We start from the raw sequence: 16205 nt of genomic DNA, 5'->3' as shown, positions 1-16205 counted from the left end.
GGCCCGGTGACGCACGGCTACAGTGCGCCGCTTGGGAGTATGGCGGCGCTCCCGCCGAGGGTTCGGATCCCACATACGGACCAGCTGCTCACTGGCTGAGCGAGGTGCGGGTGCAACACCGAGGGTTGCGATCTCGTTGCCGGTCCCGGTCCAGAACGGGCACGACACTGAGGTTTGTGATCCGTTGCTGGTCACGAAAAAAGACAAAAAAAGGAAAAAAAAAAAAAAAGGCTTTTATTATAAGCAAATGTATACATTTTTAGTAATTCATCTCTGAAAATAATTTTCTAAATATGTCTTTAAGAAACAAACCTCAGTTTTGGATGAACAGACAGTCCAACTATAACTTTTTCTGTCCATGATAATACACATTTCAGATTAATTATGGGAACAGTGTTTCTTCTCAGTGCAAACAGTGTAATATTGAGTAAATGAGTGTTGCCCTGTTTTTCTTGCATAACAATTCTAGAGTTTCTTGCCACTGTGAGTGCTCCGGTGTAAGTGATAACCTATGGCTGCAGGCTTTACCACACTCATTACTCTGTTAGGATTTCATTTATTTTTTTTCTTTTTTTTTTTTTCCTTTTTGTCTTTTTTCGTGACCGGCAACGGATCGCAACCCTCAGTGTCGCACCCATACCGGACCAGGACCGGCCACGGGATCGCAACCCTCGGCGTTGCTCCTGCCCCTTGCTCAGCCAGTGAGCGGCTGGTCTGTATATGGGATCCGAACCCTCGGCGGGAGCGCCACCGCGCTTCCCAAGCGGCGCACTATAGCAGTGCGTCACCGGGCCGGCCCAGGATTTCATTTCTGAAATGAGTTCTCTGATGTCTAATTAAAGATGTATTATGACAAAAAACATCTCCACATTTATTATACTGATATGGTTTCTTTCCCTTATGTGTTTGCTTATGTTTAGTAAGGGCTGAGCTTAAGCTGAAAGATTTCCCACATTCATTACATTGGTAGGGTTTCTCTCCGGTATGAGTCCTCTGATGTCGTATTAGTGATGCTCTATAGCAAAATAGTTTCTGACATTCATTACATCGATAGGGTTTCTCACCACTATGAATTTTTAAGTGTTCAGTAAGATGTGTACTTCGGCTGAAGGTTTTTCCACATTCTTTACAAACATAGGGTTTCTCCCCAGTATGAATTCTCTGGTGTTCAGTAAGGTGTGCACTCCGATTGAAGGCCTTTCCACATTCATTACACTCATAGGGTTTCTCTCCAGTATGAATTCTCTGATGTTGAATAAAGGCTGGGGTATGGCTGAACGCTTTCCCACATTCATTACATTCATAAGGTTTCTCTCCGGTGTGAGTTCTTTGATGCCGGATTAGTGATGTGCTGTGGCAAAAAATTTTCCAACATTCTTTACACTGGTAGGATTTCTCTCCAGAATGAACTCCTTGATGTTCAATAAGATGTGTGCTGCGGCTGAAGGTCTTCCCACATTCAGTACATTCATATGGTTTCTTTCTGGTATGAATTCTATGATGTTGAGTAAGGGCTGAAATATGGCTGAAAGCTTTTCCACATTCATTACAAGGATAGGGTTTTTCTCCAGTATGAATTCTCTCATGATTTCTAAGGGATGACCTATGACTAAAGGCTTTTTCACATTCATTACACTCATAAGGTTTCTCCCCTGTATGGACTCTCTGATGTTGAATGAGATTAGTGCTCTGACTAAAAGCTTTACCACATTCACTACATTCATAAGGTTTCTCTCCAGTATGTACTCTTTGATGTTGAATAAGATTAGTGTTCCGGCTGAAGGACTTACCACATATTTTACATTTGTAAGGTTTTTCTCCAATATGTGTTTTCTGATGCTGGGTAAGGGATACAATACAAGTGTAGACTTTCCCACATTCAGTACACTGATAAGATTTCTCTTTCATAGAAAGTTTCTCAGATTCCATCACAAATAAACTATGGCTTTACATTTAAGTTGTTTCCAGAATAAGTAAGGTTTGAGATACAAATGTATCCTTTCTTATATGTCATTATTTTTCATTCATGAGTTGCCTTTAAAAAAATCAATTGAAGCAGAATTATGGTGTAAGTTTCTACCATGTATGTCTTAATTCTGAGGACTTTTTCTTACAGAAACTCTCAGTTGGTTAAAAAGGTTTGAGCTCAGGTTAAATATTTTCCCCAAATTATTATATTCCTGATTTTTCTCTTGAATTGCTTTTCCTTGTAATCTCAAACTAGTCATCAAATTCCAGTTTGTCTAATGTGAAGAATTAGGAATCATCACTTAAAAAAATTTCTTAAATCTGGCCGACCCCGTGGCTCACTCAAGAGAGTGTGGCGCTGGGAGTGCAGCAGCACTGGGAGCGCCGAGGCCACGGGTTCAGATCCTATATAGGGATGGCTGGTGTGCTCACTGGCTGAGCGCGGTTCGGGTGACACCAAGCCAAGGGTTACGATCCCCTTACCAGTCACAAAAACAAATTTTTTTTTTCTTAAATCATGCCATGACATTATTTGTTTTTCAGAAATCCTCTGCTTCGGAGTTGATGTTAGTAGAATATACTATCTCTTTCCTCTGAAATACAAAAGAGGAAAATAAGACTCATTCATCAGTTACAGAGAAAAATATAATAAAAATGAAACAATCTTATAATTAAACATTAGATTATATAGTATAGGGCCTGATTAATACTGAAATTTAAAGAAGACAAGACTCGATATAGGTAGGACTAAAGAAACAGTGTTTCTCTACGCACACAGTATTTCTGACAAACCATATTAAAAAACCAGTTTTCTTCTCTATACTCACACTCAACACAGGATATTGCGGTGTCCAAATGTGTGGCTGTTCTCCCCCCAAAGTCTCCAGCTCTAGGGAAAATTGGATATCCTACAATTTAATCCAATTCTTACACTATCTACCTGGAGTTAACATCAGATCCCACAAGTTAAGGGGCTCAGTCCCACAAGACTGCATCCACTTCAGATCCTAATCACAAGGCTGAGCCTCTCATACTTCTCACTGATCAGCTGTAGACTGAGGATTCCTAAGACCTCCTCCTCAGATTTGGCAATTTGCTCAAATGGCTCACATAACTCAGGGAAACACTTTTCTTACATTTACTAGCCTATTATAAGGGATATAATTCAGAGACAGCTAGATGGAGGAGATGCATGGAGTAAGGTGGGTAGAGGTGGAGGGGCATGGAGCTTCAATGCTCTCTCCATGAATGCTACCCTCCCAGTACCTCTATGTGTTCACCAAGCTGAAAGCTCCTTCAATCTCATTTAAAACATTTTTATAGAGCTTAATCTCCAGCCCTCCCACTCTCCTTCCCAGAGGTTAGTGGGTGGGGCACAAAATACTAGCCTGCTAATTGCTTGGTTTTTCTGGTGGCCAGACCCACTTCTAAGGCTATCTAGGAGTGCCACCCTATTTCACCTCATTAGCATAAACTCACGTGTGACCAAAAGTGGTGCAAGATGAATAACAAAAGACATTCCTATCACTCAGGAAATTCCAAGAGTTTTAGGAGCTCTATGTCAGGAATCAGGGACAAAGACCAAATATAAGAGGGGTTTTCAGAGAGTTTGTGGAAAGATTCACATTATCTTTTAATTCTATTTTTCCATGAACTTTTTGAAGTACCCTCATTCTATCCCAATAAGTGTGGTAAAAGAAAGAATAGCATGGAGACGAAGTGCAAGGTAAAATGAAAGATAAAGATACAATAAAATAAATGATCTGACTAAATGATAATGAGACTAATACAAATGTATATCTTTGTAAAAAACAAGAAAAGTGAAATGGGATCAGATAATAAAGAGCTCTAACAATTAAGCAAACAAATTCAATGTCATATAGCAGGAGATAGCAAACTGAAGTTTTTTATCATAACAGTGACATTAGAAATATCTTTTAGATAAAAATGCCTGTTAATTCCATCAAAGAGGGATAATTAGAGAATAAAGGTCAAATTCAGGAAGGAAGTATAATAAAATGATATGGGCCTGGATTGAAATAATACTAGTAAGAATTCAGTATAGGTGTAAGCCTAAAACACAAAAAGAAACAAAAAAACTATTGACGCAGATTATAGGGAAGGTTAAGAAAACAAGATTCATAGAGATACAATGGTTTCCAACTGAGGTTGAAAGGATATTGGTACTAATGATACAAATATTGGGAAAGGAAGGAGTGGCAACCAGGAAAAATCTGAGATTTTGCCTTTAACAATATTATAGTTAAAGAGATTTAAAGTCAAGCGAAACATTCAAGAGAGGACAGAATGGTTACCAGAGGCTGCAAGGGGACAGGTGGAGGGGACATTGTAGATGAATGGGTATAAAGCTATGCCATCTATCTTAAGCGAATCAATGGACAGTACATGCATGTATTGAAACAACACAGTGTAATCCACAAATATGTACAAATACATGTTTAAAAAAAAGCTAAGTGGGACATTCAAGTGAAGACAGACTATAAGCAGAGGAATCTATGGGGATAGAATACAAATGATATACTTGGGCTGAAAAAAATCACATCAGGGAGTAATGACATGGAAGATTTTTAAAATTCATTTATTTTTTACCTGAAACATATTGATTGTACATACTTATGGGGTACAGAGTTATATTTTAATACACGTATACAATGTGTAATGATCAAATCAGAGTAGTTAGCATATCCATCATCATAAAAATTTATCATTGCTTTCTGACTTGAGTTCCTCTCTTCTAGCCATTTGAGAACATAAAATAAATTATTGTTGGTAATAGATGCCTAGCACTATGTACCCTAGAAGTTATTTTTCCTATCTAGCTGTAATTTTTTTCCATTAACCAACTTCTCACCAGCCACTGCCCCCCAACCCTACCCAGCCACTAGTAACCACAATTCTTCTATTTCTAAAAGTTAAAATAAAAAATATTTTTTCAGCTCCCACATGTGAGTGAGAACTTTTGGTATTTATCTTTCTGTATCTGACTTATTTCACTTAACATAATGTTGGAAGGACTATTTGAAGATATCAGAATGGATGGATTTTTTGACATAAAAAAAAAGTAGAAAATAAACCTTAAAGGCACATGTACATGTGTTAGGAAGTGAAGCTAATGAAAAAGAATTTGAAAAGAGATTAGAACAGAAAATAATGTGATCAGGTCACATAAGCAAAGACAAATATCAAATGCAGGAGAAAGACTGAACACAGAAAGGACTAAGAACACATTGCCACTGAGAAAGAATTCAAGAGTCTCTAAAAAATAATTTTAGTATAAGAGTAGAAGATAAGAATCTAATTCAAAGATTACATGAGAATAGAAATTGAGGCTGTTAGCTACAAATTTGAAAAAGTTGGTAATGGAATGAAAAAATAAACATTGAATTACTGTTGGCAACATGTCCTTTAAAAAGAAAGAAAAAATTCTGAATGTCTGATAGTAGAAGTAAAGGAGCTGATGAACAGGGAGAGACGAAATCATGAAATAGTCATTAAATCAAGTTCCTAAAACAAATGAAAAAGAATGAAATCTATGGTACAGAATGGAGAGATTGACTAACAATGTAAGAGGGCCATCTCTTCCCCTGAGATCAGAGATGTGTGAGAAGATGGATAAAGGTACGTAGAAATCACAGAGGACCCTAAACAATATTTCCAAAGCTACCTGCTAGTACTGCTATTGTTGCTATTGACACCACAATGGATAGATGAACTGTTATTTACAGGGACTCTTACCTACTTGGTTGTCACTTAGTTATTAATTGATACAGGCAGTGAGCCACTATCCAGTACAGAGTGACCTAATTGCTAGAGTTATGGCATCACCCTCCCCGATAGGCTGTTAACCTTTATTTAGTTTACACTTTTTGCTCAGGATACAAAATCTGCTACAATGAATTGTGGTGAAAGTAGGCAGACACATGCTTTTGTGGCAGCTGTGTGCCAGATACTGTGTCTGGTCACTCTCCTTTAGAAATGAGCTAAGGGCCTGGCAGGTCCTTAGCTTCATGGACTATAAAGTAAGAAAATGCCAATTTTTGTTGGGGGCCTGAAGCTCCACACCCCTTCTTGTGAGACCGCTTCTCCTTGACAATCTGCTCAGATGGCCGTGCTTTACATGATAACTGCCTCGAAATCTTTATGCCAGAAACTGATTGCTCCTGGCTATGCAAGTTAATTTGCAAGTGACCTTTTATCCTTCTCTAGAAACTGTTTAACTATAAACATTCTGGGTGGCAACCTTTACTTTGAATGTCCTGTCTTTGTCTCTCCTCAAGATATTATCATATCTTTACATTCCAGACCCTTTGCAGCATGCCTGCTTTCTCCTATATAAGATGTAACCTAAGAATCAATAAACGAGACTTGATCAGAATACTGTCTTGTCTCCCATCTCTCGCGTCTCTTGTCCCATCCAATTCCCACTCCCCCCTCCAGGTCTGCATTGAATATCCCGCGGGTCGGGACAGTTAACTGATCCTTGTTTAACTATTTTGTGACATTTCTCCATTTTCCTGTGTTATCTATTAATATGGTTCTTCGTACTTAAAAGACAACATCTGATTTAAAAATCTGATATCCTACTCCAAGCAAAGTATGGGCTTGGGTGTTTATGGTGGATCCTGTAATTGCATCATAAGAAGTGAGATAGAGGAATGTTCATGCTTGCAAGGCAACATAATAAGGCTATTGATGGAGTTTGGATTTGTTGTCCCCTCCAAAACTCATGTGGAAATTTGATGTCCAATGTGGCAGTGTGGAAACTGATTGAGTCATGGGGGTGGATCCCTCATGAATGTATTAATGCTCTCCCTGGGGGAGGAGGGGTAGTGAGTGAGTTCTCACTCTATTTGTTCCCGTGAGACCTGATTGTTTAAAGGACCCTGGCACATCCTCTCTTTCTCTCTTGCTTCCTCTATGTGATCTGCTTCTACCTGCTGGCTGCTGCCACTTTTCCACCATGAGTAAAGCAGCCTGAGGCCCATTCCAGATGCAGCTGTCTCAGAATCATAAGCCAAATAAACCTCTCTTCTTTATAAATTGCCCAGTCTCAGGTAATTTTGTTATAGCAACACAAAATGGACTAATACAGAAAATTGGTACCAAGGAGTTGGATATTGCTAAACAGATACCTGAAAATGTGGATGCAGCTTTGGTACTAGGCAATGGGCAAAGGTTGAAGGAGTTTGGAGGACTTAAAAGAAGACAGAAAGATGAGGGAAATTTTGAAATGTCTTAGAGACTTATGTGGTGGAGAGTAGAATGCTGATAGAAATGTGTACAGTAAAGGCCATGCAGATGATGAGGTCTCAGATAGAAATGAGAAACTTATTGGAAATTGGACAAAAGATCAACCTTGTTACACCATAGCAAGGAACCTGGCTGCATTGTGTCCATGCCCTTGGACTATGTGGAAGGTGGAACTTAAGACTTGTGAACCAGAGCATTTGGCCAAATAAATTTCTATGGAGCAAAGCATTAAGGAAGCTGCATGGTTGCTTTTAAGAGCCTACTGTGAGTTATGGTGGCAAAATCATGATGGAAAGCCAGAATTAAAAAGAAAATCAGAGCATAAAGATTTGGAAAATTTGCAGCCTGTTCATGCAGTAAAGAAGTGGAGAGCCCATAAACAATGCAAGGGTGAAGCCGATAAACTGGTTGCTAAAGACATTATCTTGGTGGTGAGGCAGCCAGATACTAAAAGCAGAGAAAATGAGAGGAAAGCCCTGCAGGCATTTGATAAACTTGGAAGGGGCCCCACCCATCACAGGCCCTGAGGCCTATAAGGACTGAGTTATCCTGGAGGACAGACCTGGGGCACAGCTGCCCTCAGGATCCTGCTCCCTGTGTCCCAGCTGCTCCGGCTGGAGCAGCCCCAACTGTGGTTCATGCAGCTGCCCTGGAGAGAAGAGGCCTGAAACCTTGATGGCGTCCATGTGGTGTTAAGTCTGCAGAAGAGCAGGACATGAGAACAGTGGTGGCATGGCATCCTCCACACAGATTCCAGAGGATGTATGGAAAAGCCTGGGGGTCCAGGAAGAGACCTGCTGCAGGGGTGGAGCCACTGCAGAGGACATCTACTAGAGCAATGCCAAGCAGGAAAATGGGGTCAGAGTCCCCAGAGAGCTGCCACAAGGGAAATGTCTAGTAGAGCCAATGTAGCAGGGCTGCTGCCAGGACCCCACAACTTCGGGGCCACTGGTAATGTGCAATGCAGGCCTGGAAATGCCACAGGCACCAGCGTGGCCCACTGGGCTGTGCCTGGCAGAGCTGTGGGAACAAGGCTGCCTGATGCATTGGGGGCCCAGATGCCCAATTGTGCCCAGGATGTAGGACTTGGAGTCAAAGAACATTATTTTGGAGCTTCAAGACATAATGTCTGCCCTGCTGGGTTTCGGACTTGTTTGGGGCCTGTTTCTCCTTTCTTCTGGCCTATTCCTCCCTTTTGGAATGAGAATGTATACCCAATGTCTGTTCTACCATTGTATCTTGGCACTAGATAAATTTGGTTTTGTTTTTCAGGTTCACAGCTGGAAGGACTTTTGCTTTTGGTCTCAGATGAAACTTTGGACTTTTAAGTTGGTGCTGAAGCAAGCTAAGACTTTTGGGACTATTGGGATGGAATGACTGTATTTTGTATGTGAGAGTGACATGAGTTTTGGGGGGCCAGGGGCAGAATGAAGGAGTTTGGATGTGTTGTCCCCTCCAAAACTCATGTGGGAAGTTGATGTCGAATGTGGCAGTATTGGAAGCTGATTGAGTCATGGGGGCAGATCCCTCATGAATGGATTAATGCTCTCCCTGGGGAAGGAGGGGTAGTGAGTGAGTTCTTGCTGTATTTGTTCCTGTGAGACCAGATTATTTAAAGGACCCTGGCACAACCTCTCTCTCTCTCTCTCTCTCTCTCTCTCTCTTCCTCTTGCCATGTGATCTGCTTGTAGCTTCCAGTTGCTGCCACATTTCTGCCATGAGTAGAAGCAGCCTGAGGCCTGTGCCAGATGCAGCTATCCCAGAATTGTAAGTCAAATAAACCTCTCTTCTTTATAAATTGCCCAGTCTCAAGTAATTTTGTTATAGCAACACAAAACAGACTAACACAGCTATCTAGTTACAATGTTTTTTTTTTAAAAGATGACTGGTAAGGGGATCTTAACTCTTGACTTGGTGTTGTCAGCACCACACTCTCCCGAGTGAGCCACGGGCCAGCCCTAGTTACAATGTTTTAAAGTAAAAACCAAACAAACAACAACAAAAAAACTATCACCCGTTGAGATAAAAATTAAATATCTTGTCTCTGTGCACAAATAAAATAAAAAATCTCTGTCCCTCAAACTCAACCCAATCTCACTTGTAAATCCCAGAATCCCACATATTTTGACATTTAAGGAAATACTGCAGTCGATAGTAATTATAAAGGTCTACTTACCCAATGAGACAAGGCTCCTATAGTTTTACAAGATCACATCCCTGTGCACTGTCCCTGATAATGGTCTTATTGTTTTCACTTCTACAAGGTGAAGTCCACTGGCACATCCTCCAATGCCACTGGTTCCTAAAACAACAAATACCTACTCATTAAGGGATCAGTCATGCAGCCATTCATGAAAGACAGAGTAAAGCTCACAATTGAAAATAGAACAAAAGATACCTCATTATATTTTAGTCTCATTTACCTCAACTATTTCCCTACAGCTTATGTTTTTCTTTTCATCATCATTTAGACTTGTTTTACCAACTGATGATGTAGTTTATATAATACTTTCCATATATCTGGTATTCAAAAAAAACTTATCTCTTTTACTAAATGAGCATAACAGGCTTATGAGAGGTAGTCAAAAGTTCTAACATACATATAACTGGAGTCTGAAAAAAGAGAGAATAGGAATGACACAATATTTTAAAGGATAAAGATAGATTTTCCCAACTGATGACTCATAGATTCCAGAGCCCCCAAACCATAAGCAAGCTAAATACAAAGGAAACCATAGCCAAAGAAATAATAGCCAAACTGCTGAAAATGACAGAAATACAGAAAAATCTTTAAAGCAGTCCAAGGAAAAAGCTGAGAAACTTCAAAGCAGCAATAATAATACTGATGACTTCACAGCACTTCCAGAGAATCAACTAAAAACCCATGTTTCTGGATTAGAAGACTCGATATTTTAATGATGCTGTGAAGGACTGAATTGTTTCCCCCAAAGTTTCATGTATTAGAAACTTAACCCCATGGTGACAGTGTTAGGAGGGTGGGAAATGCTATTATGGTAACTGAAAGATGGGGCCTTGAAGAGGTAATTAATTAGATTGTGAGAACCATGCCCTAGTCAATGGTTTAACCCAAATATGGTTTAACAGTAGTCATGTGTGTGACTATGATGGCTTTATGAGGAGAGTGAGAGAGGAGCTTAGTATCTCTCTTGCTCAAGCCATCCAATACCACGTGACACCTTGCATTGCTGTAGAGTAATCATCAAGAGCAAGGTCCTCACTGGATATGTTCCTTGGATTTTGGATTTTCCAGCCTCTGAAACTGTAAGAAATAAATTCTATTTCTTCATAAATTATCAATTTTCAGGTATTCTATTACAACCAACAGGAACAGAAGAACATAGATGCCAATTCTCTTGTTATGGGTTGAATCATGTGCCCTCCAAGATAGGTATGTTGAAGTCCTAATCTCCAGTATCTCAAAATGTGACCTTACTTGGAAATAGGGCTGCAGATGTAATTAGTTAAGGTCAGATCATATTGGAATGAGGTAGGCTCCTAATCTAGTATGACTGGTGTCCTTACAAGAAGATAGTAATGTGAAGGCACATAGACATATGGGGAGAATGTCACGTGATGACAAAGGCAGAGATTGGACTTATGCTGCTGCAAACCAAGGAACGTCAAAGATTGCCAGTAAACCACCCAAAGTTAGGAAGAGGCAAGGAATGATTTCCCAAGAGGTTTTACAGGCAGGATGGCCCTTCTGACACCTTAATTTTGAAATTCTAGCCTCTGGAGCTGTGAGACAACAAATTTCTGTTCTTTTAAGCCACCCAACTTGTGGTACTTTGTAATGGTAACCCTAGGACACTAATGCATAACCCAAATAAAGTGTCCCAGATTAAATGTTTTTGTCTCCCCGCCCCCCGAATTCATATGCTGAAATTCTAACTCCCAGTGTGATGGTATTGAAGGAAATGGTTAATCGACTTCTGTGGTCAGCACCCAAGGTCATGTTCACTTGGTGAACTCGCATACGAGTAAACAACCAAGAAATGTCAAGGATTGCAAGCAATCCTTGAGAACCTTTGAAGTTGTGAGAACACTTTCTTGGGATGTTCTCAGGATATGCATTATAGATAACCAAGTGCTTGTGAAGGGAGGGAATGGCCTACTTGAGAAAAGTGTAAGAGAATTTATGCATTAATACTTATCTCACATGCACAAGCTTGCTAAATGTAATAAAAGCTGTAACAGTGGCTGGGTCAGCGCTACTTGCCTGACAGAGCAGTGGCCCCCCTACTCTTCACCTGCATCTCATCTGCTGTGTCTTCCTTCATGTCTCTGATCGTTTTAATCAACATCTGGTGCCCAACATGGGGCGAGAAAGATAAGACACGGGAACAAATGGGACCGAGGAGGTTTTTTACTGACGGCAAATAGTTACGCCATGTCTTCGGGAAATTTAGAGTCGGGGCATAATGGCGAATTCCCCGTGAGCGTTAAGTAATTATATGGCAGTATTGAAATCATTGTTGACTGCTTCAGGATTAAAAATTAAAGAGAAGGTTTTACTTTCATTATTACAAAAGATACAGAAACATTGCTATTGGTTTACTCCAGACAATAAGAACCAATTCAATTAAAAAATTTGGAGGCAGGTCGGTAAATCTTTATGGAGAGCTCATCAGGCTGGAGAAGTTATATCGGCAGAGGAATGGACAGCTTTTAACATGGTGGCTTTAGCCTTACAACCTTTTCAATCTGATTCAGATCATAGCAGTCAGCATCCTCAATCTGATTCAGAAAAGCCACAAAAGAAAATTTTTTCTTCACATATATATGAGACTGCTCCTGAACCTTCTGCCCCTCCCATGCCCAATTCAGAGTCTGATGATCATTATGATTTTTCCGATGATGAGACTGAGATTCCAAAACCTGAATTAGAAGAGAAATATCTTATTCAATCTAAATCATACCCACCATTACCTAAGACCCCTGACGATCCAAAATTGGATGTTTTGGATGATCTTATTCAAAAACTGGAGGCTTGCTTACAGGATGCACAAGCTTTCCCTGTTGTACAGCAGAAATCAATCCCTCCATCTGCTTCTGCCCCTGGCATTCCACATCGGATATTTAAATTTCCAAATTCGCCTCAAATGACAAAGATTATGTTAGATGCTGATTCAGTGGCTCCCCAAAAGACTCTTCCTGACATGCCTCCTAATGGATTTTTTAATTTTCCCATTTTAAGACAGGAAATGCCTCCTAATGAAGAATTTCCTAATGGATTTTTTTAAGTGCAATATGATCCTGTCAGTTTTCAATATATTTAAAGATACTTAAGCAGGCTGTTAGTGCTTATATTATTGCCTCCCCTTATGTTACTGGACTTTTAATGTCTTTTGCTGAGGACAATTTACTTATTCCAAAAGATTGGGAAATGCTTCCTCGTACGACTTTGGAATCTCCTCAATACATACAGTTTAAATCATGTTGGCGAGATGAAGCAGAAAGAGTGTCTCGCCTAAACGCTTATCAGCGTAATGGAGGGCCTGATGTGGAACAACTTACAGGTACTGGTGCCTGGGCTGATCTTCAACAGCAATTTCAAATGAACCCTGCTGCCCTTGCCCAATTAAAGGCAATTTGCCTTACGGCTTAGCAGCGGATTCAAGACTCAGGACAATCGCCCCAAACTTTTTTTAAGATAATGCAAGGTCTTAATGAACCCTATACTGATTTTTTGGCTAGGCTTCATGTTGCTGTTAAAAGAGCAATTAGTAATGAGCAAGCTCAGGCTGTTATTTATTTTTTTTATTTTTTTTATTTATTTTTTTTATTTTTTATAAAAGATGACCGGTAAGGGGATCTTAACCCTTGACTTGGTGTTGTCAGCTCCACGCTCAACCAGTGAGCAAACCGGCCATCCCTATATGGGATCCGAACCCGTGGCCTTGGTGTTATCAGCACCGCACTCTCCCGAGTGAGCCACAGGCCGGCCCCAGCTCAGGCTGTTATGCTCAAGACTCTTGCATATGAAAATGCCAGTGCAGACTGTAAAAGTCTAATACAACCAATCAAACAATCTGGAGGAGGTACTGATCAATTTATAAAGGTGTGTCAAGATGTTGGTTTAGGAACATTCGATGCCAGTCTTCTTGCTGCTGCCCTCCATTCTGAGTTTGAACTTTACTCATTATATGGATGATATTTTAATTGCTATGCCTCCAACATTTTCTTGCCCAGAATTGTTACAGATTATTCGTGGCACACTTCAGGATTTTGGTCCTTTAATTGTGGAGGATAAGATTCAATCACAGCCTCCTTTTTCTTATTTAGGACAAAAGATTACTGAACAAATCATTATTCCCCCAAATGTACAAATTTGAAGGGATTCATTGCAGACTTTAAATGATTTTCAGAAGTTATTGGGAGATATAAATTGGCTTCGCCATTCATTGGGTATCCCAACATATGCATTGCATTATTTATTTTCAAGTGTTATCCCAAGAAGCTGAATCTGAGTTACAACAATTGGAAAATATTGTCCAACAAGCTCAATTACAAAGAATTACTGACTATACAAATTTACAATTTGTGATTTTTCATACACCTCATTCACACACCGGTGTGTTACTACAACAAGATAATATTATTGAATGGCTTTTTCTTTTGCGTAAAACTACTAAATCATTGGAAACATATGTAGATAAAATTTCTGTCTTGATTACTAAAGGACTCTGTTTTCATCAATTAACTGGTCAAGATCCTTGTATAATTGTACTGCCTTTGTCTCACAAAGAGATACAATCCTTATATGCTTTGAATGTACGGTGGCAATTGGCTGTTAGTGAATTTTTAGGAAGTTTTACATCTCATTATCCTTCTCATAAGATGCTTCAATTTCTGCAGAGAACGTCTTGGATCCTTCCTCATTGTGTTACATGTTCTCCTAGATCTAATGCAAAAACTTATTTCACAGATGCTAACAATTTTGGCCTGGCAGGATATACGAACACAGTAAACCATAAAGTCCTTCAAAGTCCTTATACTTCAGTTCAGAAAGCTGAATTATACGCTATATATTTACTTTTAATTGATGTAGGAGATATTCCTTTGAATATTCTTTCAGATTCCCAATATGCTGTCCAAGTGGACAGTTATAGAAACTATAGAAACTGTTACTGTTCCTTCTCATTCTAATGAATTACACACTTTATTTCACGTGCTGCAGCAGGTTATTCGCTCCCGTTCTTCACCTCTTTTTGTCACGCACATTTGCACTCATACCAATTTGCCTGGACCGTTGAGTAAAGGTAATGCATTAATCAATACTCTTGTAGGTTCTGTTTTGCAGGCCACTGAGGCTCATTCCTGTTTTCATTGTAATGTTCACTCTTTGCATCAAGATTATCATATTTCATGGACTCAAGCCTGTGCGATAGTACACAGTGCCCCATATGTCAAAAATTAGATGCAGTTCTTTTATCAGCCGGGGCCAACGACCATGGGAATGCTCCTTTACAGTTATGGCAAATGGATGTTACTATTGTTCCTGAATTTGGTAAATTGAAATATGTTCATGTTTCTGTGGATGCTTTTTCAGGCTTTATGTGGGCAACACCGTTCGCAACTGTGCATGCTGATGCAGTTATTTCTCATCTCTTGGAGGCTTTTGCTGTCATGGGAATTCCTATACGGTTAAAAATGGACAATGCCCCTTCATATTTATCTAAGAAATGTCAGTTATTTTTCCAGACTTATAATATCAAACATTTTACTGGTATCCCTTATAATAGTACAGGTCAAGCTGTTGTTGAATGGCATAATAGGGCACTTAAGTCTTCAATATGAAAACACAAAGGGGGAGACTATATGAAATCCCCAAAACGATGAATAGCCCAAGTTCTATTTACTCATAATTTTTTGAATAGAAATGCAGAAAATTCAACACCAGCTGAAAGATAATAGGCACATGTATCTAGTGAACCACTACAACAACCTATATATTATTATGATACACTAAAATCCCTTTGGCTTCCGGCAGTAATTAACCACTGGGCAGAGGTTATGCTTATATATCCACAGATACTGAATCCTTTTGGATACCGGATAAGAGGATTAAACTGAGAAATGGCTCAAAAGAGAAAGAAGGAAATGGAAGAGGTTCGGAAAGGCGTAGCAGATCTTCAGATTGACCCAAATAGCCGGAAAATGTTTTGTTATCCATTACCAAGCACTCAAATGGCGACTATACCAACTTGGGGACAGATAAAGAAATTGACTCAAGAAGCGAATAAGATCACCAAATAACATGGTCATGGGGGTAATGCATCGGCAATGTTTATGGCCTTGATGGCTTTGGTGTACGCTCAGGTTGGTTTTGTCACTGCTGATAATCATACTTATTGGGCCTATAGTCCACATCCTCCCATTAATTGGGCCATTTCTTGGTATGATGCCCCACTGTTAGTGTATACTAATGACTCTAGATGGATGCCTGGACCATATTCCCAGCAAGGACCTTTAAAGCCTGAGGGTAGGGACTAATGTTACAAATTATACAGTGGGATCGGGGGACCTCCTATTTGTATTGGACATGGTAATCACTGTCTCAAAATTGCACCCCAGGCATGGTTTACTGTTACAAGAAATACTACAAATAAGGAACAGTTTACAATGACTGTTTTTGTTAAGTGCCTATAGTTTCCACAATTCTTCATTTGATCCAAACGCTTCTGTACCCCATATTCCTCCCTGTCAAACACCTATTCTGAATCACTTGCCCCAATGGGCTCCCTGGACTACTTGTAGGGGAGAAACAGCCCGAGTACTGGTTAATACTTCCTATGGAAATGTCATTGATTGGAGTCCTATTGGCTCCACTCGGACCAAAGGCCACACCCCAGATCTAAAGTGGAATAAACATAATCATACTATAAGTACTACAGGAATGAGTCTATTATGTGTCATGGTGGAGGATTTGCACCTCTGTTTAC

The 16205-nt window shown here is 39.8% G+C and overlaps 1 protein-coding gene across 1 annotated transcript in view; it reads right to left on the bottom strand.

Moving 5' to 3' along the window:
* Positions 1-498: 498 nt before the first annotated feature.
* The window catches only part of LOC103606556 (zinc finger protein 569-like), a 61099-nt gene continuing 45392 nt past the window's right edge, over positions 499-16205 (bottom strand). The window contains 2 exon segments of the mRNA XM_008591133.1: positions 499-556; positions 810-1939. Coding sequence (XP_008589355.1) covers positions 537-556; positions 810-1939 — 1150 coding nt within the window. The 3' untranslated portion in view covers positions 499-536.

Source organism: Galeopterus variegatus, unplaced genomic scaffold, assembly GCF_000696425.1.
Source record: "Galeopterus variegatus unplaced genomic scaffold, G_variegatus-3.0.2 Scaffold6685, whole genome shotgun sequence".
Taxonomy (NCBI): Eukaryota; Metazoa; Chordata; class Mammalia; order Dermoptera; family Cynocephalidae; genus Galeopterus; species Galeopterus variegatus.
Note: the sequence above shows the minus strand (reverse complement) of the source record. Positions and strands in the feature narration are given on the sequence as shown.